General features: G+C 41.4%; 1 protein-coding gene across 2 annotated transcripts in view; it reads right to left on the bottom strand.

Moving 5' to 3' along the window:
* Nucleotides 1-27,738, bottom strand: part of ccny (cyclin Y) — a 244,030-nt gene that overhangs the window by 7,882 nt on the left and 208,410 nt on the right. Inside the window, exons 5-9 of one of the 2 annotated variants that reach the window (XM_072253993.1) lie at nucleotides 21,968-22,003; nucleotides 21,818-21,875; nucleotides 17,129-17,248; nucleotides 9,177-9,343; nucleotides 6,808-6,970 (exon numbers count right to left, since the gene is read on the bottom strand). In XM_072253993.1, the coding sequence (XP_072110094.1) occupies nucleotides 6,808-6,970; nucleotides 9,177-9,343; nucleotides 17,129-17,248; nucleotides 21,818-21,875; nucleotides 21,968-22,003 (544 nt within the window). The remainder of the gene's footprint in view (nucleotides 1-6,807; nucleotides 6,971-9,176; nucleotides 9,344-17,128; nucleotides 17,249-21,817; nucleotides 21,876-21,967; nucleotides 22,004-27,738) is intronic. The other variant, XM_072253994.1, reaches the window with a different exon arrangement.

The following is a 27,738-nucleotide window of genomic DNA, read 5'->3' as shown; positions in this document are numbered from 1 at the left end:
GGGAACCAGAGGAAGGTGATGGGTAGGTGAGGAGTAGAGAAGGGATGAGAGGGTAACTAGAATGGGGAATAGGAAAAGAGAAAAAAGAAAACAGAAGGATGGAGGTGTGAGAAATTATCGACAGTTATAGAAATTGATGTTCAGGTTGGATCTACCCAGACGGAATATTGGGAGTTGCTCCTCCAGCCTGAGTTTGGCCTCATTGAGGCAATAGAGGAGGTTGTGTACAGACATGATTTCACTTTCACAAAGCCATTTGGACTTCACTTGATCACATGACTTCTTTTCAAATATTCTTAAATTATCTCCCTAAGGACTAAAATTCCCTTGTCCATACAGACATTCTTCACTAATTATCTGAAATGGATGCTTCCAGATACATTTTTTTAGTGTCTAATATGCATAGTAAACACTGCACAACCTATCACAGTTACATTTACTGCAACCATTGTAAACTACTGTCAATAATAGAAAGACAAGTGACGGAACACTACAGGAATTATTCTGCCTCCAGAGAAGCCAGGTGCAAAGGCCAAGTGTAGGAGCCAACTGCTAGTCTATCAGCTGCCTAACTCATCATTCTTATTTTCAGATTTCCATTATTTGCTTTTTGTTTTGGAAGAAAGTAGAGAGGGGATGTCAGAGGTAAGCTTTTTTTTTATATACGCAAAGTGGTGAGTGTGAGGAAAGGCATTGCCAGGGGTGGTGGCAGAAGCAGATACATTATGGACATTAAACAGACTCTTAGATAGGCACATGGATGATAGAAAAATGGAGGGTTATGGAGGAGAGAAGGGTTAAATTGATCTTACAGAAGGTTAAAAGGTCGGCACTACATCGTGGGCCTAAGGGCCTGTACTGTGCTATTATGTTCTATGTTCAATGTGTTGTTTTTTCAACACCAATAGTGGGTGTATCACCATTTCCGCAGAAACTTCACCTGTATATTTTTCAGTTTTGTTTGCATAAAGTTTTAATAAAGTTTGCTTAGCAACAATAAAGATTTCACTGTGTAGATCATTCCAATCTAAGTCAACCACCATCATGAAGTGTAAGCTATCATTTATAATAAAGGATTCACGGCGCAAATAAAACTCTTATACAAATGCTGCAACCAGGTACAGATTTTGAAGGATTGTTTGCAGTCACTGGGTGTCTTATCAGATTTTCATAATTTACATAGTGTAGTCTTATACTAATACAATTTTCATAAAACTCTTTACGGAAGTTGGATGATTCAGTTATCAACTTTCACTCACTGAACATCCCTTCACTACCTCTCCCTGACAGCACAGCCAAAAAGAACAACCTCATCAATCAATTAATTTAAAGCATCATTGGTTAAATGTGCTTCAAATTACAATCATTCTCCTGCTCGAGGGCAACTTTACAAAAGCCTTGACGCCGTCATCTGGAGAGGCGATCTCTATCCCTCTCTGACAAATGATCAGGATTTAAATAAGCACCTGCTCGGGAAAGGCAGCAGGCTCCAAACAACTATAATTATTTTTACATGACCCTGGAAGAGTGCACTGAGTTCACATTATTCAGTGCTAGATGATACCATGAAAGGAAGTAACTCAAACTCTGCCCGCAGGGCAATAGCTTAACTGTAAAAAGCTCTTCATAAATCTTATCTCATTGCTCATTTTCCCATCAGTTTCATCTGAAAGAAGTGATCAGTTTGCCATCTAAGATTTATGTACTTTTTCCAAGTTATTACAAGTCCCAATTTCCATAAAAGGTTCTTCTTCTTCTTCATGTGCCTTGCACGTTACACGCTTAGGCGATCATGGCTCTACACATCGATTGATCCCTCGCAGCGTCAATGGTATCTCACACACTTAGATCTGTTAGTTCTTTCACAGTGTCCATATATTTTCTTCTTTGCCTTCCTCTACCGCATTTCCCAGGCATACAGCCTTGTAAGGCATTCTATTTCTCCCTTTCTGATGACATGGCCCAGGAATTTAAGTTTCCTCTCTTTTAATGTTCTCACTAAAGATCTTTTTGTATGGGCATGTTGGAGTACTGTCTCATTAGTTACCCAATCTCCATGATATTTTCAGCATTCTTCTAAGAAACCACATTTCTGTTGCTTTGGAGTTCTGGTGTTAATAGTCCATGTTTCGGAAGCATATAGCAAGATTGACCAGATGTAACATTTTAGTAGCTTAAGCCTTGTTGTCATAGAAATGTGTCCGTTGGTAAAAATGGGTTTCATTTTTTGGAAGTTGGTTTTGGCAATGGCAATTCTTTTTATTTCTACTTTACTTATATCATCTTGTGATATAAAGGTAATTAAAGCTGGTCTTTTGTTCAATCTCTTGGTTACCGATGTACAATTGGCAGCTGGGAATATCCTGCTGTTTTGGTATTACCATACATTTTGTTTTTTTACAGTTGATGGTTAGACCAAAATCTGCACTTGTTTGTACTACTTTGTCTAGGTGGATTTGTAGGTCTTCTGCAGTACTTGCTATTAGGGTGTTATGCTATTATCTGCATATCTTATATTGTTGATGTTAACACCTCCAATTTTTATCCTATCTAGGTCTTCTATTTCTCTGAGAATCATTTCGCTATAGATACTAAATAATTCTGGTGAGGCAACGCATCCCTGTCTAACTCCTCTTTAAATTTTAGTCCAACTGCTGATAATATCATCAATTTTTACCGCCGCCATTTGATTCCAATATAAATTTTGAAGCAGTTGTTGGTCCCTTCCGTCTATGTTTAGTTTAGCAAAAATTTGAAATAATTTTTCATGTTGCACTTTGTCGAATGCTTTAGTGAAATCAATAAAACATAAAAAGACATCATTTTGATATTCAATTGCCCTTTCTGAAAGCATAAAAGGTTATAGCAGAATATTAGTTGAGATTCCAATAAAAATGCAATACATTTGCATCCAAGTCAATTCAGGCTACTTAAGGGTCCTTGAAATCAATTCCTGTCACCTCTTCTCCTTTGAGCACATGTAAAAAATATACAACAGTACCATAGTTCAATAAAATCTCAAAGCAGCCAGAGAATATCTCAGCTATGAATATTTACATCACAATAAATTGTAACCTCTCTATGACTGTGCTTATTTACACTCAATTATAAATTCCATCAACGGATGCATTTCATCAATAGATAATTTTATGAAATGATATTTTTTAAAAAAAAGTCAGAAATTCAGAAATAAAGGTTGTCAGCGAGAATTGGAGGAGCAAATCTGCAGAGAGATAGCAGGCAACTGCAGGAAACATAAAGTTGTGGTGGTAGGGGATTTTAATTTTCCACATATTGATTGGGACTCCCATACTGTTAGGGGTCTAGATGGGTTAGAGTTTGTAAAATGTGTTCAGGAAAGTTTTCTAAATCAATATATAGAGGTACCAACGAGAGAGGATGCAATATTAGATCTCCTATTAGGAAACAAGTTAGGACAAGTGACGGAAGTGTGTGTAGGGAAACACTTTGGTTCCAGTGATCATAACACCATTAGTTTCAGCTTGATCATGGATAAAGATAGATCTGGTCCTAGGGTTGAGGTTCTAAACTGGAAGAAGGCCAAATCCAAGGAAATGAGAAAGGATCTAAAAAGCGTGGATTGGGACAGGTTGTTCTCTGGCAAGGATGTGATCGGTAAGTGGGAAGCCTTCAAAGGAGAAATTTTGAGAGTGCAGAGCTTGTATGTTCCTGTCAGGATTAAAGGCAAAGTGAATAGGAATAAGGAACCTTGGTTCTCAAGGGATATTGCAACTCTGATAAAGAAGAACAGAGAGTTGTATGACACATATAGGAAACGGAGTAAATAAGGTGCTTGAGGAGTATAAAAAGTGCAAGAAAATACTTAAGAAGGAAATAAGGAGGGCTAAAAGAAGACATGAGGTTGCCTTGGCAGTCAAAGTGACGGATAATCCAAAGAGCTTTTACAGGTATATTAAGAGTAAAAGGATGGTAAGGGATAAAATTGGTCCTCTTGAAGATCAGAGTGGTCGGCTATGTGTGGAACCAAAAGAAATAGGGGAGATCTTAAATGGGTTTTTTGCGTCTGTATTTACTAAGGGAACTGGCATGAAGTCTATGAAATTAAGGGAAACAAGTAGTGAGATCATAGAAACTGTACAGATTGAAAAGGAGGAGTTGCTTGCTATCTTGAGGCAAATTGAAGTGGATAAATTCCCAGGACCTGACAGGGTATTCCCTCGGACCTTGAAGGAGACTAGTGTTGAAATTGCAGGAGCACTGGCAGATATATCTAAAATGTTGGTGTCACGGGTGAGGTGCCAGAGGATTGGAGAGTGGCTCGCGTTGTTCCGTTGTTTAAAAAAGGATCGAAAAGTAATCCAGGAAATTATAGGCCGGTAAGTTTGACGTCGGTAGTGGGTAAGTTATTGGAGGGAGTACTAAGAGACAGAATCTACAAGCATTTGGATAGACAGGGACTTATTATAGACAATAGGTGCAGGAGTAAGCCATTCGGCCCTTTGAGCCAGCACCGCCATTCACTGTGATCATGGCTGATCATCCACAATCAGTATCCAGTTCCTGCCTTATCCCTTATTAGGGAGAGTCAACATGGCTTTGTGCGTGGTAGGTCATGTTTGACCAATCTATTGGAGTTTTTCAAGGAGGTTACCAGGAAAGTGGATGAAGGGAAGGCAGTGGATGTTGTCTACATGGACTTCAGTAAGGCCTTTGACAAGGTCCCGCATGGGAGGTTAGTTAGGAAAATTCAGTTGCTAGGTATACATGGAAAGATGGTAAATTGGATTAGACATTGGCTCAATGGAAGAAGCCAAAGAGTGGTAGTAGAGGATTGCTTCTCAGAGTGGAGGCCTGTGACTATGGTGTGCCACAGGGATCAGTGCTGGGTCCATTGTTATTTGTCATCTATATCAATGATCTGGATGATAGTGTGGTAAATTGGATCAGCAAATTAGCTGATGATACAAAGATTGGAGGTGTAGTAGACAGTGAGGAAGGTTTTCAAAGCTTGCAGAGGGACTTGAACCAGCTGGAAAAATGGGCTAAAAAATGGCAGATGGAGTTTAATACTGACAAGTGTGAGGTATTGCACGTTGGAAGGACAAACCAAGGTAGAACATACAGGGTTAATGGTAAGGCACTGAGGAGTGCAGTAGAACAGAGGGATCTGGGAATACAGATACAAAATTCCCGAAAAGTGGCGTCACAGGTAGATAGGGTCATAAAGAGAGCTTTTGGTACATTGGCCTTTATTAATCAAAGTATTGAGTATAAGAGCTGGAATGTCATGGTGAGGTTGTATAAGGCATTGGTGAGGCCGAATCTGGAGTATTGTGTTCAGTTTTGGTCACCAAATTACAGGAAGGATATTTATAAGGTTGAAAGAGTGCAGAGAAGGTTTACAAGGATGTTGCTGGGACTTGAGAAACTCAGTTACAGAGAAAGGTTGAATAGGTTAGGACTTTATTTCCTGGAGCGTAGAAGAATGAGGGGAGATTTGATAGAGATATATAAAATTATGATAGGTATAGATAGAGTGAATGCAAGCAGGCTTTTTCCACTGAGGCAAGGTGAGGAAAAAAACCAGAGGACACGGGTTAAGGGTGAAGGGGGAAAAGTTTAAAGGGAACATTGGGGGAGCTTCTTCACACAGAGAGTGGTGGGAGTATGGAATGAGCTGCCAGACGAGGTGGTAAATGCAGATTCTTTTTAACATTTAAGAATAAGTTGGACAGATACATGGATGGGAAGTGTATGGAGGGATATGGTCCGTGTGCAGGCCAGTGGGACTAGGCAGAAATAGTTTGGCACAGCCAAGAAGGGCCAAAAGGCCTGTTTCTGTGCTGTAGTGTTTCTATGGTTGCTTTCACTGTTATATTGGGCTTTATGCTCATTCTCGAACATTAACAGCAAGAAGTCAGTTTATAAGTAAATGCATATATTACTAACTATCTCAAAAATATCTGAGTCCTGAAGAAGGGTCTCAGCCCAAAATGTCGACTGTTTACTCTTTTCCATAGATGCTGCCTGACCTGCTGAGTTCCCCCAGCATTTTGTGTATGTGTTGCTTTGGATTTCCAACATCTGCAGATTTTCTCATGTTTGTGATTTACTGAATATCTACTGAGTAGTAGTCAAGGCTGTGTACAGTTTCATTGTTTCTTCTCTTAAGAGCTAGATCATTGTGGCCAGTAGATCATTGAAGATTACAGCCATGCTGCTGGTGAAATAGACTCCAGGGCCTGAATGCTCTATTGATTTTTGTCTAAGATGAGCAAGCACAGCACAGATGAGAGACACAAGTGAAGATTTCCATAGGGAACATCTCGAGAATTCATTGCTTCAGAAGGCAGTGAGTAATTCAGACAAATGTGAAATGGATGCACTTGTATTCACTGTGACCTTGTTGAATGGCAGAACAGCCCTTCAGTCTATATCTGTTACTATTCTTGCAGCATCTCTCAAATGAATGGCTTAATATTGTACCAAACAAGAATCAGGACCAGATTTACTATCATGGTCTGATATGATGCAAAATTTTGCAACAGTAGTACAGTTCAAGGAAATATAATTACTCTAAATTACAAAATAAATAATGCAAAAATGTTGATTGTACCAGATAATACATAGTCCAACAATGCTTAAACTTCGCTTTTCAAAATATATATAATGAAATGACAAATATTGCTACAAAGCAGTGACTAACTGGGAAGAATTTCACTCCAACAAAAAAGAATCAGTTTTCAATTACTAGACAATAGATAAAGGACAGATTATTATTAAGCCTCATGGTTTTGTTGATGAGATATAATTGTAGCCCCTCACCTCCAGTTTCTGTGCCCTTTCCCGACTGAGTGGTTCCAGAGGGAAACTCAGGTTGTTGGCTTCTGCCAAGGATCGGAGGTCAAAGTAATACTTAGCGTAAACACTGGAGGGCACATTGATGTTGAACTGCAGCAGCTCCAGAAATTGGCGTTCCAGCTCATTCCTACAGAGAGCCAGAGTGAGGGAGCGAGAAAGTAAGAGTGAGAAAGAGGGGGCGAGGGGGGGGGGGTAAAAGAGTGAGTGTAAGAGGGGGAAAAGAGTGAAAGTAAGAGGGGGAAAGAGGAGGGGAAGAGAGAGAGGGGGAAGAGAAACAGGTAGAGAGATATAGATACAGGTATGTTAGGAGCTGCACATGCAGAAATACATCACAAAACAAAACCACAGAACCCACATATACACCAAATGGAGATAATAGGATTGCAGAAAACAATATTATTAAAAACTACTGCACAAATTAATGCATTCATGCATGCGAACTTAGTAATTTTAAAACACAGCAAAATATTACACTTTGATTTTAATTCATACTCTAAACTAGCTATTCATATAATTATACCTACTCTATGGCTTTCCAATCTAAACACCTATATACTTAGGACTGCATGGCCAGATTCTGCAGCAGCTCTATTTACAAGCTTGCAGACACCACCACCGTAATGGGTTGAATCTCAATTAACAATGTCAGAAAAGCGATAGAGAGCCTAGTGACACGATGTCCTAACAACAACCTTTCCCTCAATGTCGGCAAAACAAAACAGCTGGTCACTGTCCACGGGATGGGAGGAGATGCACATGGGCCTGTTTACATCAGTGGTGTTGAGGCCAAGATGGGTGAGAGAACACTACGGAAAATAGCCCTGTACCCAACTTGTCCATGTCAATCGAGGTGCCTACCCGAGCCAATACCATTTGCCTGTGTTTGACACGTCTCTCTAAACCTTTCCTATCCGTGTACCTATCCAAAAGTCTTGCAAATATTTTAATTGTCTCTGCCTGCACCACTTCAGCACATTGCACAAACTGAGCACCTACTGGATGAAATGAAATCTCAGCTTAGAACAGGCTCTATCCCTGAGGTGAAAAGAGAAAAATGTGAACAACAACTTCCATTCAAGTAACAGTGTGGGTCCAATCAAGCAGGTCAAAATGTATCATGAGCAATCTCAAACAAAATGTAATCAGGTCCTATTGGAGGCACTAAAGAACGAGCAGCAACTTGAAACAGAAACTTATTAAGGAGTACATGGTTAAATAAATACAGAGAGGATTAAGAGACAGAGGAAAAGAAAACATGATATTACTCTCTAAATCTTCATGTGGCCATTAACTTTATAACTCAAGGGTAGAGAGCAGAGAGTACGTGGTTGAAGTCTACAGTTCAGTATAATATCTGAGATATGCCAAAAGCAAATGGTGGTGTGCCTCAGGGATCTGTTCTGAGACCCCTACTCTTTGTGATTTTTATAAATGACCTTTATGAGGAAGTGGAGAGATGGGTTAGTAACTTTGCTGATGACGCAAAGGTTGGGGGTGTTGTGGATAGTGTGAAGGGCTGTCAGAGGTTACAACGGGATATTGATAGGATGCAAAACTGGGCTGAGAAGTGGCAGATGGAGTTCAACCCAGATAAGTGTGAGGTGGTTCATTTTGGTAGGTCAAATACGATGGCAGAATATAGCATTAATAGTAAGACTCTTGACAGTGTGGAGGATCAGAGGGATCTTGGGGTCCGAGTCCATAGAACACTCAAAGCTGCTACGCAGGTTGACTCTGTGGTTAAAAAGGGATACAGTGCATCGGCCTTCATCAATCGTGGGATTGAGTTTAAGAGCCGAGAGGTAATGCTGCAGACCCCACTTGGAGTACTGTGCTCAATTCTGGTCAGAACTCGGCCTTTTCTCCTTGGAGCGATGGAGGATAAGAGGTGACCTGATAGCAGCGTACAAGATAATGAGAGGCATTGATCTTATGGATAGTCAGAGGCTTTTTCCCAGGGCCGAAATGGCTAGCAAGAGAGGGCATAGTTTTAAGGTGCTTGGAAGTAGGTACAGAGGAGATGTCAGAGGTAAGTTGTTTTTTTTTTTTACACAGAGAGTGCATGGAATGGGCTGCCGGTGGCAGTGGTGGAGGTGGAAACGATAGGGTCTTTTAAGAGACTCCTGAATAGCTACATGGAGCTTAGAAAAATAGAGGGCTCTGGGTAAAGTCCAGGTAGTTCTAAGGTAGGGACATGTTCGGCACAGCTTTGTGGGCCGAAGGGCCTGTATTGTGTTGTATGTTTTCTATGTTTCTATTATTTGGGAAGTGACTAAGTGCTACAGCACTTTCAAATTACTACTAAATTAATTTTTGATGAAAGGCACACTCACATATCTTCTACTGTGATATCCTTAAGGATCTGGCAGTAGTCCACGTTCCATACAGCTTGATCGTCCCAGACCTTGGATGCAAGCAAGATGGCCCCCAACACAATCCGTTTCCAGTTACTCGGGCAGATATCAATCTCTGCGTATGTCAAGAGTCGCTCAAGATACACCTGAAAACAGTTAATTAAAAACAGTTCATCACTTGTACCAATGTTCTACTTTATAACTTTGGGGAGGGACGTAGGAAAGCATACAGGTAGCTGAGCTCAGGCACTACAATGAGATCAGCCATCATCAGTCCCAATGCATCTCCATTACTCAATGTCAGAATCAGAATTAGGTTTATTATCAGTGCCATATGTTGTGAAATTTGTCGTTTTGTGGGAACTGTACAATGCAAGACACAAAAAATACTATGTTACAATGACAGATAGATAGACAGACAGATAGATAGATGGACAGATATTCCAAAAGAGGAATAGTGAGGGTGTGTTCATGGACCATTCAGAAATCCAATGACAGAGAGGAAACAGTTACATTTTGAGTGTGAGCTTCACCTCCTCCCTGACGTTAGTAATAAAGGTGGTGAGGGTCCCTAATGATGGATGTTGAACTCTTCAGATACCGCCTTTTTAAGATGTCCTTGATGGAGGAGAGTGTTGAACCTATGCTAGAGGTGGCTAAGTTTACAACCCTCAGCAGCCCTTTTCCATACCGGGCTCCATTTCTACATTTGTTGAGTAACGAACTTCCTCCTAATGTCTCAATAGAAGTTATTAGTTTTAACTCTTAGCTGGAGGGCAAGAGGGCCTGGCTGGAAAGTTCATACCACCTTGACTCTCATCCTGGCTTCATCGTTCACTGGATAAACAAGAGAATACTTGCTGAGGTTATCAGAACAATCGTGTGGAATTGAACTTCATTGTCAGTCTTCTGCATGGTCAGAGATGCTGCACCGTGGCTATGATTTAACTGCCCTGTATAGCATATATACTCAAAAAAAGTTGCTGGTGAACGCAGCAGGCCAGGCAGCATCTGTAGGAAGAGGTGCAGTCGACGTTTCAGGCCGAGACCCTTCGTCAGGACTAACCGAAGGAAGAGTGAGTAAGGGATTTGAAAGTTGGAGGGGGAGGGGGAGATCCAAAATGATAGGAGAAGACAGGAGGGGGAGGGATGGAGCCAAGAGCTAGACAGGTGATAGGCAAAAGGGATACGAGAGGATCATGGGACAGGAGGTCTGGGAAGAAAGACAAGGGGGGGGGGACCCAGAGGATGGGCAAGAGGTATATTCAGAGGGACAGAGGGAGAAAAAGCAGAGTGAGAGAAAGGATGTGTGCATAAAAATAAGTAACGGATGGGGTACGAGGGGGAGGTGGGGCATTAGCGGAAGTTAGAGAAGTCGATGTTCATGCCATCAGGTTGGAGGCTACCCAGACGGAATATAAGGTGTTGATTCCGTCTGGGTAGCCTCCAACCTGATGGCATGAACATCGACTTCTCTAACTTCCGCTACTGCCCCACCTCCCCCTCTTTCTCTCACTCCTTTTTCTCCCTCTGTCCCTCTGACTATACGACCCCCCTCCCCGTCTTTCTTCCCGGACCTCCTGTCCCATGATCCTCTCGTATCCCCTTTTGCCTATCACCTGTCCAGCTCTTGGCTCCATCCCTCCCCCTCCTGTCTTCTCCTATCATTTTGGATCTCCCCCTCCTCCTCCCACTTTCAAATCCCTTACTCACTCTTCCTTCAGTTAGTCCTGACGAAGGGTCTCGGCCTGAAACGACGACTGCACCTCTTCCCACAGATGCTGCCTGGCCTGCTGCATTCACCAGCAACTTCCATGTGTGTTGCTTGAATTTCCAGCATCTGCAGAATTCCTGTTGTTAGCATATCTACCGATAGCTTCCCAAATCTTTCAGAACATTCCTCAAAATTTACTAACTCTAACATAGGAATAAGCAGGGTGTAACTGACCCAAAATAAATGAATTGATATTTTCTCGACACTGTAGATCTTCTCCCAGGTTACATAATATGCTACATTCATCAGGTTTTGAAAGAAAAGCTTCCTTTTACAGGCTCACTTGAAGAAACTTCAGCTATTTCATCATTAAAGCACAATAAATTCTGAAATGAACATGGACAAAGAAAAATCAGTGATTCTAATTCACAGTGTTGATTCTTCTCAGAAAATGCAAAAAGAATCCGACAGTCCTTTGCAGCAAGAGAAATGCTAAACTCACCAGACACGTTCCAGGTGAGACCACATACCACAGTTTTACAAAAAGAAAAGCAAGAAATCAATATGTTATCCCACTGTTGGCATGTCATAACTAATAGTTCTGCAGACACTAGGAATGGTAAATATTTCCCATTGGCTTAGTGCTGGCTATTAGTAATAATGTAAGCAGTCAGTCCCAGGAGCACTTGTCCTATTCCGTAAAATCCAGGATCCAGTCAGCACATTTTCTTTGTCAGTTACAGCAGAGTGAATGCTAAAATCTAGGAAACACTCTGGAGAAAGCAAAGGAGAGTTATTTGGCCTTAATCAACCTTTTTAGCTGATTTAGCTGATTTCAACGATTTAGCTGTTTAATGATTGTCTGGTTGTCTGTTCTATCTCATATTGACAGTTAATTTGTGCAGTTATTCTTCAGATAATATGAACTGCATGAAGAGATGAGTGCAGGAGAGGTTTTAGAGTGGAAAAGCCATTTCACCCTCTCAACGTTGGAAGTCCAGGTCCAGCGGTACATGTGGTCATCACAACTGGGAGTTCCTTGGTTGCAACGGATGGCCGTGCCTTCTTTTGTGCTTTGTCACACCCTTTGCTCTCTACAAAGTGTTACAGAACTGTCTTTCTGGCCATTGGACCTCACTATTGATCTCATCATCATCCTGTCTGCTGGAGCCAACCAGACGCTAGGATAAGCATGTCCCCATTTCAAGGTTATAAGGCCTATCGGCTACCCTCACCTGGGTTCAGCCCGTCTATCAGAGTGGTGTACCAGGGTGTGGCTGCTGTTGTATACAATGGAGCCATAGTTGAGAACTAAGGGTCTGGTGGGGACCGAAGGTGCATGAACTGCCCCAGGATTAACATAACCAGCCCCTCACCAGAGTTGTTACTTCCACCTGGGCACCCCATACACCAAGTGGTGAAATGGAGCCAAAAGAAATGATATAATGCATTAATTTGGCATTTTCATCACATTCCACAGACATCTAATTGACAAATTACTTTTGTGAAATCCAATTTTTAAAAAATACTTTGTGGGTAATTCTTCGGTTGTCCATCGAAGTCTGATGACGACATCCACTCCTTTAACAGTGAGATCTTTGACTATACAGTCCTATCCTGGACCCACAAGCTCTAAAACAGGTGGGATATGTATATGTAGTAGTGGTGGTGGTACTGGTGGCAACCATGGCTGCATTTCTCCTAGCTCTCTTCTGGTTGTTCCTTCCATCTCCAGAATACGAACCCCATCCCTACACAGCTCTCGCCAAGTGGTACAGTCAGCAGCAACATCCTCCAGGTCCTCGGGTCTGATCTTGCACTTCCTTAAAGCATTCTTCATCTGACCCTTATAGCACTTCTTTGGCCCTCCAGCTGAGCGTCGACCATGATGTAGCTGGCCGTATAACACTCTGCGGGGTAGCCGACATGGGGGCATCCTTATCACGTGCCCCAGCCACTGCAGCTGGTGCTGGGTGATCAAGGCCTCAATACTCCTGCAGTTGGTCTTTACAAGTATTTCAGTGTGAGGCACCCGCTCATGCCAGGTAATGAGCCAGGTAATTCCCAGGATGTGCTGGAAGCAGCTTATGTGGAAGCGCTCCAAGGACTTGATGTGACAGCTGTAGGTTACCCAAGTTTCACAGCTATAAAGGAGGGTGGTGACATAGACCACTTGGTATGCGGCAACCTTTGTGGAGGGACGAAGGCTCCTGTTCTGAAAGACTCTACGCCGAAGTCTCCCAAAGGCAGCTGATGCCTGTTTAATGCGGCTCTGGATGTCGTTGTCAATGCTGCTATCCTCAGAGAGAATGCTGTCCAGATATTTGAAAGATGGCACTGCTGACAGGTTTTCATCACCAACAGTGAAGGCGGGTAGAGTGGGTGGGACACTGGTACACCATTGGAAAACCACTTCTGTCTTGGTGGTATTGACAGTCAGCCCCATCCTGCTGTACGCTCTCACTGCCACAGCAAGGACGGTCTGAAGATCCTCCGGAGTATGGGCCACAAGAGCACAGTCTGCATACTGCAGCTCCAGGATCCACTCTCTACAGAGTCTGGTGGTTGCGTGGAGCCTCCTGAAGTCAAAGAGGTTGCCATATAATCTGACGTCCACTGCCACACCGCTGCTGTCTTCAATCTCGTTGTGGAGAAGCTTGGTAACACACAAGAGGAAGATGTTAAAGAACACTGATGCTAGCACACACCCCTGCTTCACCCCTGTGCGTACAAGGAAGGGCTCGGACTCTTGTCCTCCTATGGTCACCTGAGCAGTCATGCCATCGTGGAACTGGTGGAGGATGTTAACAAATTTATTGGATGCTTTGGAGAGGTCGACAAAGGCCATAAACAGGTCCTGATGTTGCTCCCAGCACTTTTCCTGAAGCTGCCAGGCTGTAAAGATCATGTCGATCGTGCTTCTGTTCTTCCTAAATCCACACTGCAATTCAGGTAGCATTGACTCGGTGATGTTGCTAATGAGTCCACCCTCTACCAAGGCCTGGACTGATGAGAACATCCCACAGCAATGGAGAAATGCAAACATCGTTGTCATTTATAAGAATAAGGGTGACAAGGCCATCTGCGGCAATAGTAGGGGCATATCACTCCTTTCTGTTGCTGGAAAGGTCCTGGCTCAGGTGATGCTTCAGAGACTCATTAGCAACATCACCGAGTCAATGCTGCCTGTGGGTAACTACAGCAGAGAAATTAGACACAACAGGTACTCATAAGGTGTGAGTGGAAGAAGAGTGGAGTGGGTAGAGGGTTCTGGTCAGAACACAAGAGACCTTACTGGCCATCTTCAAACCGCACTTCAGGAACAAGTACTCGCTTGGTACTGCGCTGAAATGCCAATCTCTGTAATGTTCTGAAACAGGTAAATGGTTGGAAGAACTTAGCGTGTCAGGCACCATCTATGGAGGGAAAAGGTCTAAGTCAACTTTTCAGGCTGAGACCCTGCATCAAGTCAGAGAGTATGGAGGGAAGATGGCTGGTATATAAATATGAAGCAGGGTCTGGAAAGCGATAGGAGGAAGCAGACAAGAGGTGGTGCGATGGGCAGATGGAGCCATGTGGGAGAGTAGGAGGGGAGATTATTGGGAGAGAAGTGATAGGTGATGGGTGAAAACATAAAAAAGGCAAATGAGGGGAGGAGAGGAGAGGAGGCAGAGGTAGGTAGGTGATGAGGTGGAACCAGATAAGGATGGACCTGTGATACATCACTGAATCTTTAGCTGCATTAAAGGAACAAAGGAAACTGCTTTTACATCTGTTATGTTGCTTTAATTAATGTGCTCAGATGAGAAGGTTCAATGCGTAATCTTGTGGTCCAAAATGACCATGATAGCTGGAAACTGAATTGAAACCAGCCAATAAGCCCCGTAAATGGAAACATACGTGCAAAGCAAAATAAAGGGAAAATACATAGCATCTAGAACATGTCTTAATGTAAATACAACCAAGAGCAAATACTCCTGATTAAGGAAAAACACTATAGAAGTACTAAAAAGTGTGTGATTTGATAACTTGGTATAGGTAGATTGTTTTATGTTGCAGTGCTTTTATTTAAATCATATTTACTTCACTTCTCCTGTTATTAATGAACGCTGCATTTGTATAACAGAAGTATGAGGACATCTACATTTCCTAGCAACAGAAGAAGCTGCATTGCATTTTCATCAGATCCCAGTGCAGAGGTGGTGTCATTTCACACATCCACTCTAATTGGCAAGGAAGGTCAGCAGAACACTGAGGATCAAATACCATTTTAATTTTTGTTACTTCATTATCTTAGGCAAATTGCTTTTGTATATTGGTTGTTTCTCAATCTTTGTGTGTAATTTTTCACTGATTCTATTGTATTTCTTTGTTCTACTGTCAATGCCTGCAAAAAAAAATCTCAGGGCAGTGGATGGTTCCTATGTTCTTTGATAATAAATTAACTTTGCAATTTGCGACTCCATCTCTGTTTAATCAACTGTCAAAACTTTGAAGGAACTGGCTGGAAAGACACTGGACTTCAGAAGTCATTCAGATAATTAGAAAAAAACTTGTTATTTCCAGATACAGAGGTGAGGAATCATTTTGAAATAAGAGCTTAACAGCAATAGTTCAATGGTATTGGGAAGTAAACCCTTGACTCTCTATAGTGGAACCAGATGTTCTGTCTTTTTAAAAAAACAAACCAATGCAATGTTTTAAATTCAGGAAGAGCTTACTGATTATATAATTTTATTTTGGAGTGAAATTTGATCCCGATGCATTGGTCAAATGTCTACCTTGGCTGAAATTGTCAATAAAATTGATCTGAAACAAAAAAAAACTACTTTAGCTAGCTAGAGCAGAACAAAGGTGCTGGAGAAACTCAGTAGGTCAGGCAGCATCTTTCGAGAGAAATGTTTATTTGTTTCAGGTCAACACCCTTCATCAGACACTAAAGTACATAGTATGTTAGCTACGTATTGATGTCTAACTCCTATGCAGTGTGACCATGGTCGATATATATAGCACATGGTTGAGGGATGAAGACCTACTGTATAATGCATTGGCTAGACAACACGTGGAATATTGTCAGCAGTTCTGCAGCCCTTGATTAAGAAAGGATGTGCTGGCATTAGAGGAGATTCATGAGAATGATCCCAGGAATGTAAGGGTTAAATATGAGGAACATTTGGTGGTTCTGGGCCTCTACGTACTGGAGTTTAGAAGAGTGGGAGGGGGGAGATCTCACTAAAAACCTAACGACTATTGAAAGGCTCACGTAGAGCGGACACAGACATGTTCCCCAAAGTGGGGGTGTCCAGGATCAGAGGGCACAGACTCAGCATAGAAGGATGTCCCTTTTGAACAGAGATGGAAAGGAATTTCTTTCGCCAGAGGGCAGTGAATCTGTGGAATTCATTGCCACAGACTGCCTTGGAGGCGAAGTCATTAGGATATTACAACAGAGATTGATAGGTTCTTGATTGGTAAGGGTGTCAAAGGTTACAGGGAGAAGGCAGGAGGATGAGGAAGGGATAGTAAATCAGCCATGATGGAATGGCAAAGCAGACTCGATGGGTCGAATGGTCTAACTCTTTTCATATGTCTTCTGGAACATTAACAGAGCCACTACAGAGGGCATTCTGTAGACTGCCAGATAATATTAAGGAGGTGGAGTAGCAAACCTTCAGGCAAGTTACCAACAAATACAAGAACGTGAGAGTTTTGTCATTTTCCTATTTAATGTGGGGACTTCAGAAAGTTTTTCATTATCAACATCAAAGGCGTGGAGGAATATAGCAAGAAAACCGACCACTTAATCCCTTTTGGACCTGTTTTCTCATTCTTCGAGATCAAGCCCAATCCTTGAGTTTATTCCATGAATGGAAAACAGTTTTCAAAGAGTGGACAAAGAAATTTTCTTGAGCAGTTTGCATTTAAAGAAGGAAAGAATGAGATTTGGGAATGAAGGACAGCAAAATGGCACTTAAGAAACACTGATTGTGGTATCATTAGGTTTAACATACAGATACGAATCTTGGGGAAAATCTACACTGTTGGAGAAGAGCTAATTTCAGTGAACTGGAAAGACATTGAAGATCCGCACAAGCTAAATGATAAATAGACTATGTTAGACCAAAATGAAACTAAATGCATTCACAGCAGGCAATATTTCAGTCAACACTCTGGTCACAAGCAAGACTAGATATGACACAGTTCAGGACATACTCACCAAAGTTACAATAGCACATTCCGCAGTAAGCTGAGCCGCACTAAATAACGTTCGAACAAAACGGTAAATCTGTTTTTGTTCTGGATCATGTCGGTCATAGTCTGCTGGCATTTCTGTTTTCTGTCAAAAAGAAAGGAATTATTATACAGATCATAAAATCATAAAAATAACCAGGAAGTACACGTTTGGTGCATTGTGTCATATTATCTTGCTCCTTATGCTGCAATTCATGGATTACTGTTTCACCAGGAGCTCTCTAAATTTGGCAAGGCAGAAACTAGACGAAGACTAGATAGAAGGCATTAGCAGATGGGAGCAAGGTCTGTGGGGAGGTTAGGTTTCACCGTAGATGACCAAACCTACAGTACTGTTGCAAAGTCATAGGCACGTGTAATAAAACTCTGTAAAGCAACTCTGCCATCAAAAATAATGAAATGAAAAGTTTCTAAAAACTATAAATGAGCAGTAAATAGTAAAACACTAAATCAGATCAGTATTTGGTGTGACCACCCGTTGCCTTTAAAACTGCATTGACTCTCTTAGGTACACTGTTGTGTAGTTTAAGAAAATTGGCTGGTAAGTGCTCATGGAACACTTGACACAGTTCTTCTGCAAACTTTGGCTGTCTCACTTGTTTTTGTTTCTCCAGATAATCCCAGACAGCTTCAATGATATTGAGATCAGGGCTCTGTGAAGGCCATGCCATCTGAAACCATATAAAAAATCTTGGGTGCCTAAGACTTTCGCACAGTACTGTATCCTTCACAAACTTTTTGGGCAGCATGGTGGCACAACCAGTGCAGCTGCTGCCCCACAGCTGCAGTGACCTGGGTTTGATGCTGACTTATTGCTATCAGTATGGAATTTGAATGTTGTCCCCATGACTGCCTGGATTCCCACCAGATGCTCTGGTTTCTTCTCACATCCCAAAACTGTGTTAATTAGGGCGCTGTAAATTCCCACTTGTCTGTAGATGAGTGGTAGATTCCGGAGAGGGAGGAGAAAATGATGGTAATATTGGGTGAATAAAATAGGTAAGCATACGATTAGTGTAAAATTGCTGGAAAATCAGCACATAAAAGATATTTGGATTCATTATTTAGGGTTTTTGAGGTGGAAAGTAAAGACAGACTTTCCTATTGTGATTGACAAAGTTCCACATTCAGCCGAGGGTGCTTGACAACAAACAGCACTTGGATTATTCCTCAGTTCTTTCAAATAATGAAACGACAACAAAATTAGGAAACATCGTTTTTTGAAGTTCATGTTTTGCTATCATAGTGAAGGTCTTCCAAGTCACTCAGGATAGTTGTCAAATGAGGCAGCAACGAAGGCAAAGTTTTTGCCATTCTGTTTCTTTGTGTAAAGGCTGAGGGACAGCAGTGGTCAGGACAGAAGAATGGTTGTCTTCATGGTTGGGGGGTGGGAATCAAATTAAAGAGGCTAGGCGTGAGGAGATTAGTTCACAACAGGGGGATGGGAACCAGTGCAGAGAGACAGAGGGGTGTAAAGTGAGGGTAGAAGCAAAAAGTACTATGGAGAAAATTAAAAGTGGCAGGCCGACAAATCCAGGGCAATCATTAAATAAGGCCACTTTTCAGCATAGTTGTATAAGGGCTAAGAGAGTTGTAAAAGAGCGCCTGAAGGCTTTGTGTGTCAATGCAAGGAGCATTGGTAATAAGGTGGATGAATTGAAAGTGCAGATTGTTATTAATGATTATGATATAGTTGGGATCACAGAGACATGGCTCCAGGGTGACCAGGGATGGGAGCTCAACGTTCAGGGATATTCAATATTCAGGAGGGATAGACATGAAGGAAGGGGAGGTGGGGTGGCGTTGCTGGTTAAAGAAGAGATTAACGCAATAGAAAGGAAGGACATAAGCCGGGAAGATGTGGAATCGATAGAGCTGCGTAACACTAAGGGGCAGAAGACGCTGGTGGGAGTTGTGTACAGGCCACCTAACAGTAGTAGTGAGGTCGGAGATGGTATTAAACAGGAAATTAGAAACGTGTGCAATAAAGGAACAGCAGTTATAATGGGTGACTTCAATCTACATGTAGATTGGGTGAACCAAATTGGTAAAGGTGCTGAGGAAGAGGATTTCTTGGAATGTATGCGGGATGGTTTTTTGAACCAACATGTCGAGGAACCAACCAGAGAGCAGGCTATTCTGGACTGGGTTTTGAGCAATGAGGAAGGGTTAATTAGCAATCTTGTCGTGAGAGGCCCCTTGGGTAAGAGTGACCATAATATGGTGGAATTCTTCATTAAGATGGAGAGTGACATAGTTAATTCAGAAACAAAGGTTCTGAACTTAAAGAGGGGTAACTTTGAAGGTATGAGACGTGAATTAGCTAAGATAGACTGGCAAATGACACTTAAAGGATTGACGGTGGATATGCAATGGCAAGCATTTAAAGGTTGCATGGATGAACTACAACAATTGTTCATCCCAGTTTGGCAAAAGAATAAATCAAGGAAGGTAGTGCACCCGTGGCTGACAAGAGAAATTAGGGATAGTATCAATTCCAAAGAAAAAGCATACAAATTAGCTGGAGAAAGTGGCTCACCTGAGGACTGGGAGAAATTCAGAGTTCAGCAGAGGAGGACAAAGGGCTTAATTAGGAAGGGGAAAAAAGATTATGAGAGAAAACTGGCAGGGAACATAAAAACGGACTGTAAAAGCTTTTATAGATATGTAAAAAGGAAAAGACTGGTAAAGACAAATGTAGGTCCCCTGCAGACAGAAACAGGTGAATTGATTATGGGGAGCAAGGACATGGCAGACCAATTGAATAATTACTTTGGTTCTGTCTTCACTAAGGAGGACATAAATAATCTTCCAGAAATAGTAGGGGACAGAGGGTCCAGTGAGATGGAGGAACTGAGCGAAATACATGTTAGTAGGGAAGTGTTGTTAGGTAAATTGAAGGGATTGAAGGCAGATAAATCCCCAGGGCCAGATGGTCTGCATCCCAGAGTGCTTAAGGAAGTAGCCCAAGAAATAGTGGATGCATTAGTGATAAATTTTCAAAACTTGTTAGATTCTGGACTAGTTCCCGAGGATTGGAGGGTGGCTAATGTAACTCCACTTTTTAAAAAAGGAGGGAGAGAGAAACCGGGGAATTATAGACCGGTTAGCCTAACGTCGGTGGTGGGGAAACTGCTGGAGTCAGTTATCAAGGATGTGATAACAGCACATTTGGAAAGCGGTGAAATGATCGGACAAAGTCAGCATGGATTTGTGAAAGGAAAATCATGTCTGACGAATCTCATAGAATTTTTTGAGGATGTAACTAGTAGAGTGGATAGGGGAGAACCAGTGGATGTGGTATATTTGGATTTTCAAAAGGCTTTTGACAAGGTCCCACACAGGAGATTAGTGTGCAAACTTAAAGCACACGGTATTGGGGGTAAGGTATTGGTGTGGGTGGAGAGTTGGTTAGCAGACAGGAAGCAAAGAGTGGGAATAAACAGGACCTTTTCAGAATGGCAGGCGGTGACTAGTGGGGTACCGCAAGGCTCAGTGCTGGGACCCCAGTTGTTTACAATATATATTAATGACTTGGATGAGGGAATTAAATGCAGCATCTCCAAGTTTGCGGATGACACGAAGCTGGGTGGCAGTGTTAGCTGTGAGGAGGATGCTAAGAGGATGCAGGGTTACTTGGATAGGTTGGATGAGTGGGCAAATTCATGGCAGATGCAATTTAATGTGGATAAATGTGAAGTTATCCACTTTGGTGGCAAAAATAGGAAAACAGATTATTATCTGAATGGTGGCCGATTAGGAAAAGGGGAGGTGCAACGAGACCTGGGTGTCATTATACACCAGTCATTGAAAGTGGGCATGCAGGTACAGCAGGCGGTGAAAAAGGCGAATGGTATGCTGGCATTTATAGCGAGAGGATTCGAGTACAGGAGCAGGGGGGTACTACTGCAGTTGTACAAGGCCTTGGTGAGACCACACCTGGAGTATTGTGTGCAGTTTTGGTCCCCTAATCTGAGGAATGACATCCTTACCATAGAGGGAGTACAAAGAAGGTGAGATTGATTCCTGGGATGGCAGGACTTTCATATGAAGAAAGACTGGATGAACTGGGCTTGTACTCCTTGGAATTTAGAAGATTGAGGGGGGATCTGATTGAAACGTATAAGATCCTAAAGGGATTGGACAGGCTAGATGCAGGAAGATTGGTCCCGATGTTGGGGAAGTCCAGAACGAGGGGTCACAGTTTGAGGATAGAGGGGAAGCCTTTTAGGACTGAGATTAGGAAAAACTTCTTCACACAGAGAGTGGTGAATCTGTGGAATTCTCTGCCACAGGAAACAGTTGAGGCCAGTTCATTGGCTATATTTAAGAGGGAGTTAGATATGGCCCTTGTGGCTACGGGGATCAGGGGGTATGGAGGGAAGGCTGGGGCGGGGTTCTGAGTTGGATGATCAGCCATGATCATAATAAATGGCGGTGCAGGCTCGAAGGGCCAAATGGCCTACTCCTGCACCTATTTTCTATGTTTCTATGTTTCTATGTTTCATCAAGCATGGTTTGATGAGGTGAATGATTATGAAGGGGTTTAAACAAGGGAAAAAGACTTGAGGGATTGTGAGCCTTGGTTAGCACCATCCTATCTCAAAACTGAGCTCATTCTACACAGCAGTAAACACAGACCAAAAATACTAACCGACAATGGGTGGAGCTTCTCATCAAATATATCTAATAACATTCGTCCATCTGAATCTCTGAGGAAAGAAAGTGATAGCGATATTGGGTTGTGATAACAAAGAAAGAATCAACAACAGTCCAAATTAATTGTTTCAAACTACCAACCTACCTGTTCCTGATGTGGTAATATATTGCAAGAGCTACACTATAAAGAAAAAGAAGTTTTAGCATCAGTGTTTGAGAACATCAATAGTCTTAAATTGTAGATGACAACATCATGAATGTCAACTGCCTATCATCCGTAAGCTGAGCCTGCTGACATAGCATAAGCTAAACTGTCTTTGTGCATTTACAATTATTTTAGCACAAACATCTGATGGTCTGCCAATGAAAGGATTCAATTGCAAGTCTAATTGAAGGTCACAAAATTCAGATTTTTATCAAACTCCCCAAAGAACTGATGGAAGACTGAAATGCATGGATAAATTCACTCCCCTCAACTCTAAACTGATTCCATAACCTATGGACTGACTTTCAAAGACTCTACAAAACATGTTCGCAGTATAATGTAGTTATTTACTTATTTATCTATCTATCGATCTATCCATTAAATAATTTTTTTTGGTATTTGCACAGATTTTCTTCTTTTGCACATTGGCTGTTAGTGGAGTTGTATTTCTTTGTTCCACTGTGAATACCTGCAAGAAAATGAATTTCAGGGTTGTACATAGTGACATTAACGTACTTTGTTAATAAATTTACTTTGAACTATAGGAAAATAGCATCTGAAAATCTATCTTTGTATTTGAGGGAAGAGATTGCTGAACTGCAATACTGCGGTTTTATAATAAGAATCGTGGTGTGCAATTTCCGTAAATGTTTCATAGCTTAAACCTCAATCATGCACTTTCCCAGAATAGAACAAGCAGAGGGAGCTGCAGCAACACAGAAGAGACATGGTGGAAAGTTTACACTAGAAAGAAAACTTCAGCTCTGAAATTCCAGTGAGATTCCCTGATTTATTGTAATGGCTTCAGCAGAGTCCTGAGGGACAAGGCCTAAAGCAGCCAATTTTTGCCATTTCATTAGGGCGTTTCTGATGGTCTTGAGAAGCCAAGGAGATTCCCCAAAGTATTTAAAAGCACACTAGCAGAATAGTAGAACACAAATAAAGGCATATTAATTTAGAGTCTTTAAGTTTCAACAGTTAAATGGGACAAAGTCCAAAGTACTACCGCATTGGTCAGATTGCTGAAGGGATTGGGAGTCTGAGGCCAGGGCCAGCAGCAAGCAACAAAATAACTCTTGGAGACAGCCAAGCAAAGCAGCTTTGAACTTTAGAATGACAGCATTTGAAAATCTATCCTTGTATTTGGAGATTTGAGGGAAGAGATTACTGTCACATTCTGCTGAAGTGCAATACCGGTTGTGGATGAAAAGGAGTGATGGCAGCTGGGCTCTAAAATGACCCATGGGTGGCCGGATGTGAAGGGGGGTGCACCTGGGATGGTGGGACGCACTGTTAGGCCCTCTGGAGATGTAGTGGGCTTAAACTGACGAAACATCTAAGAAGGGGGAGTGCCCCCTGGGAAACATCTGCCACCCATAAGGCCTGACCTCAAGATCTCTATGCTATGACCCGAGTTAGGATCTGCTTATCAAAGGGATTGAAGCATCTAGTCCTATGAGCTCGAGCATTTGTTGGTGCATTTGGAAATTCTTAGTGTTTTTATTATTACTCTGCAAAACTCATTGGATTTTTCTTATGGATATTGCTGTTAAAATCAGCACAGGGTCTTCCTTAATTAATACTAAAATATTTTGCAGAATTCAAGTACTAAAATCTCCACTCACAATCTCAGAAAGTGGGTAGTAGGTTCTTCTCCCTAATCTCTTGAACTTTCAGCTAAAGCCATTTAACTGTATGCGGATGAGGTGGTTCAAGCAAATACCAAAACAAGGAAAAGGAAAATCAGATTGCTGTTCTCAAGTTCTTCAAAGCAAGGGGCACTATACATATTTTGAACAGATTTAATTCAAGAACAATAATTTCTTAAAGCATTCATGGCAGAGGGCTCATTAATGACAACAAGTAGATTATTCCAGGGATGGTTCAAGGTTCTGTTTCCCTCCAAGTCAAATTCAAGGTCAATAGCGTTGGATGGGGGTGGGGGTGGGGGGGAAGGGAAACAGACTGCCTCTGCTAATTCTTAGCCGAGTTCTTACATCCATTGCACTGTCTTAGATCATGTTTGTCATCTGAGAGACATGTGGGTAACAGCATGTGAATAAAGACAGAACAATACTGTTAGCTCCACACACAAAATACTGGAAGAACTCGGCAGGGATAGGCAGCATCTGTGGAAGGGAGTGAACAGTCAACATTTCAGGCTGAGACCTTTCATCATGATACTGTTAGCCAGCGGGGAAAGAGCTACAACCATTCAATTCGTGCTCAAAAGTGAAAAGAAAAATAGTCTTTGAAGCCATTTCTTATTTGATTCCAATTTCAAAGGGATTTGGTAGAAAGTTAATGGGACAACAATTCCTTCTCACTGAGTGCTTTCAATGACCTGTATAAACTGTAAAGTAATTGAAAAAGTGTGATTTCTGTAAATATTCCTAATACATAGATCATCAAAAATGTAGAGGACTCGTATTACGGCCACTGCTTTAAGTTAACTGATCTCCAAGGCAACTGAAGTATCTATTGAAGAACATTTCTGTCATAGCTGGTATTTATCATCTTTCCCCAATTACCCCTGAACTGAGGAAACTGTCACAAGTCAACCACGCTGGGGAATCTGCACTCACATGAAAGCTAGACCAGGCCAGGATGAGAGAGTTCCTCCTCAAAGCACACTAGTGAACTAGATAACGATAATCTGACAGTTTCACTGTTACTGTTAATGAGACTAGTATTAATCCAGATTTATTAATTTGCTTGAATTTAAATGACCTCATCTGCCAGCTGGCAGCTCAACTCATCTTTCTGAATCAATGGCACAGATCTCCAGCCACGTTTCTGACAACAATACCACTGCACTTGGATTCTGTAACGGCACTCCCTTCTTACAGAGAGTCGTGCGCCTCTGGTATTTTCCACCCGAGAGCTCTGGAGGCTAGATCATTATATGTATAACAAGTGCAAATGGCTTTTTTTTACTATCAGGCAATGAGGATTGTGGGGATTTGACACAGAGGAGGAATTGACGCCTAGACTATATCAGCTATGATCATATTGAATGGCAGGGAAGTACTCTATGAGCAAAGTGGCCCCTTTTGTCCTATGTCTCTGGTTCAACTAGTTAAGTATTGTTCTGGAAAAGCGTGAAGACAAAATTGGGGGAGAGCAAAGGTTTTCAGCCTGAAAATTAACTCAGCAAAAATAAATTGGAAACAGCTACTTGAAGGTTATGCATTACTGGAGCACCTCGTGGAACTTAAGAGGGTTGTGGCAAACATATTGCACAAAAGGAAAAACAACTCAGTGGATGATAAGACCCATGGAAAGCAGGATTTGCAAAAGAAGCCAAGGACAGACATGGCAAAGTACTACATAAACCCAGATGTACAACAAAACTATAGAGCTTAAATCAAAAAGGGAAATTAAGACAGGAAGACATAGAATGAATAATTACTGACAAATAAACTCAAAGAAAAACTAGATGTTTCACGAGTACATAAAGATAAATAAGATGACTAAGAGTAGAAATTATTGAAACTAAAAAGATAAGCTGCGCATGAAGATGGAGGATGTGGTGAAAGTTCTATAATAATTCCTTGGGCTATCTGCAAGAAAAAAACGGCAGATTGCAGACAATGGAGTTACAAATAAAGAGTTAAAGAGTGTGCAATGATGGATGGGATAAACATTTTAAGAGAAGTGTCAGCATCTCAGGTAAATTTAATTGAGATGTAGCACGGGTTGTCAAAATGGGAGAGAAATATAGAGGTTGACAGTCATTTTCAAATACTCCCTGGAAATAAGAGTAGTGCCAAAGAATTGTAGAGCGACTAAGTATTATTTTAAAAGCAAGGTAAGCAAAAAAACAAGTAAATACAAGCCTGGAGTAAAAAAAAACTGCAGATGCTGGAAATCAAAAATTATAATTGAAAATGTTGGAAATACTCAGCAGGTTAGGCAACATATACAGAGAGCAAAACAGATTTAACATTTCAGGCTGAATACTTTTTATCAGATTTTCCCCAAGAAAACTTTAGAATGGGTATGGATCCAGATAAAACCAGGAGTACAAATTTCCAATGTGCAGATAATTTAAAAGTTTTGGGGTGTGGTTGAGTGTGGGAGAAAAAATTTTTAATGGCATGAAGGTTTTGATAGACCGGACATTTGGAGAAAAAGTGACAAATGGAATTCAGTTCAGTGTATTTGGGGAGGTTATGCAGAGCAAAGAATCAATCAAAAACAGTGCTGGAAGCAGGTCAAAGACATGAACACAAGAGATTCTGCAGATGCTTTAAATCCAGAGTAATACACACAAAATCCTGGAGGAACTCAGCAGGTCAGGCAGCATAAGTAGGGAGAGAAAAGGAGTTGACAAGTCAAGGACAATTTAACTGAATTGGAACAATCATAAGTGTGCTTTAAGTTCCATGAAAAGAATGATGGACTAACCAAAGCCAATACTGTGATAGGGTGCAGACTAAGGTTGTAGAGATAATTAATTCAAAAACATAGTTGGGACAAGAAAATACATATAACAAAAATTAAACAAAGGTACAGTGGCATGTGAAAAAGGAATTTCCCAGGGCAATTTCCAAGGGTTGTAATGTGTCTGGTCGGAGGACAACCTGTTGTTCCATCAGCATATCCTGAGCATCATTAGATCAATAAAGGAAGCCGAGGTCAGAGAGGGAGTGGGATGGAGAATTAAAATGACAGCAATAGTTGACGATCACCCTTGTTCTATAAAATGGTCAATCAACCTGCATTTAGTTTCTCCAGTGCAGAGGAGACCACACTGTGAGCACCACATGCAGTTCACAAGCCTTCCTGCTAGTCCCCAGAGAAACAATACCAAGAACAAGTTGCCTGTTCTCTCAGTTGAGGAATGATGAGCAGCACAGATGAAAAGACATTTAAAAACAAACTGAAATAAAATTAATCAGTGTCTTATCAGCTGAGGCACAATCTACTGCTGTTCATGTTAAGAGAAGCATTTAAAACTTCTCAGCATTCAACTCTGGACATGGTTTAATTGGGTTACTGCACTCCACATCTTGGACAGCAGATGGCGCCCTTTACACTTGGAATGAGCCAGCAGGTCCAGACGAGACAGGTTGCAGAGAGAAGTGCATCTCAAAGCAGGTATGCTCAGGAAGCAATCACATTTTTAACAAGCATTCAGAAAAACCCGCCTTCATACTCTAGTATGTGTAGAGTATATTCCAGGGTGAATTTGTAATGGAAAGATACATCTTTTTGTTCTCTTACCTTGGCATTTGATTGGGAAGCAGAGCAAAGTTTTAAAGAGGGAACTGAAATGGGAAAAGAGCAGCTTGAAGTTGTTCCTTCCTTCAAGATGATCTTTGAACACTGATATACTTTATTTAAAGACAAAGTTCATTTGTTTATTATATTTATGAAGGCAAATTTAGCCCTCGGAGAAAGGTTAAATTAGTTGTGCACCAATACATTTAAGTTCAAAGTAAAATTTATTATCAGAGTACAGACATATCACCACGTAAAACCCCAATATTCTTTTACCTGCGGGCATACTCAGCGTATATGTAAAACAGTAACTGTAAACGGGGACAATAAAAGAGCAAGAGCATAGAAGACAACAAACTGTGCAAATGCAGATATAAATCAATAGCAATAAATAACAAGATAAGGATTTAGTTCACAATCCTTTGGAACAGAGGAGCAACTTTGGGCAACTGATTCAATAAAGTACCAAATTCCTACCCACAGCA

The sequence above is a fragment of the Mobula birostris genome, chromosome 3, assembly GCF_030028105.1.
Source record: "Mobula birostris isolate sMobBir1 chromosome 3, sMobBir1.hap1, whole genome shotgun sequence".
NCBI lineage: Eukaryota > Metazoa > Chordata > Chondrichthyes > Myliobatiformes > Myliobatidae > Mobula > Mobula birostris.
The sequence above is the reverse complement of the archived record's forward strand: the minus strand, read 5'-3'. Positions and strand labels throughout refer to the sequence as shown.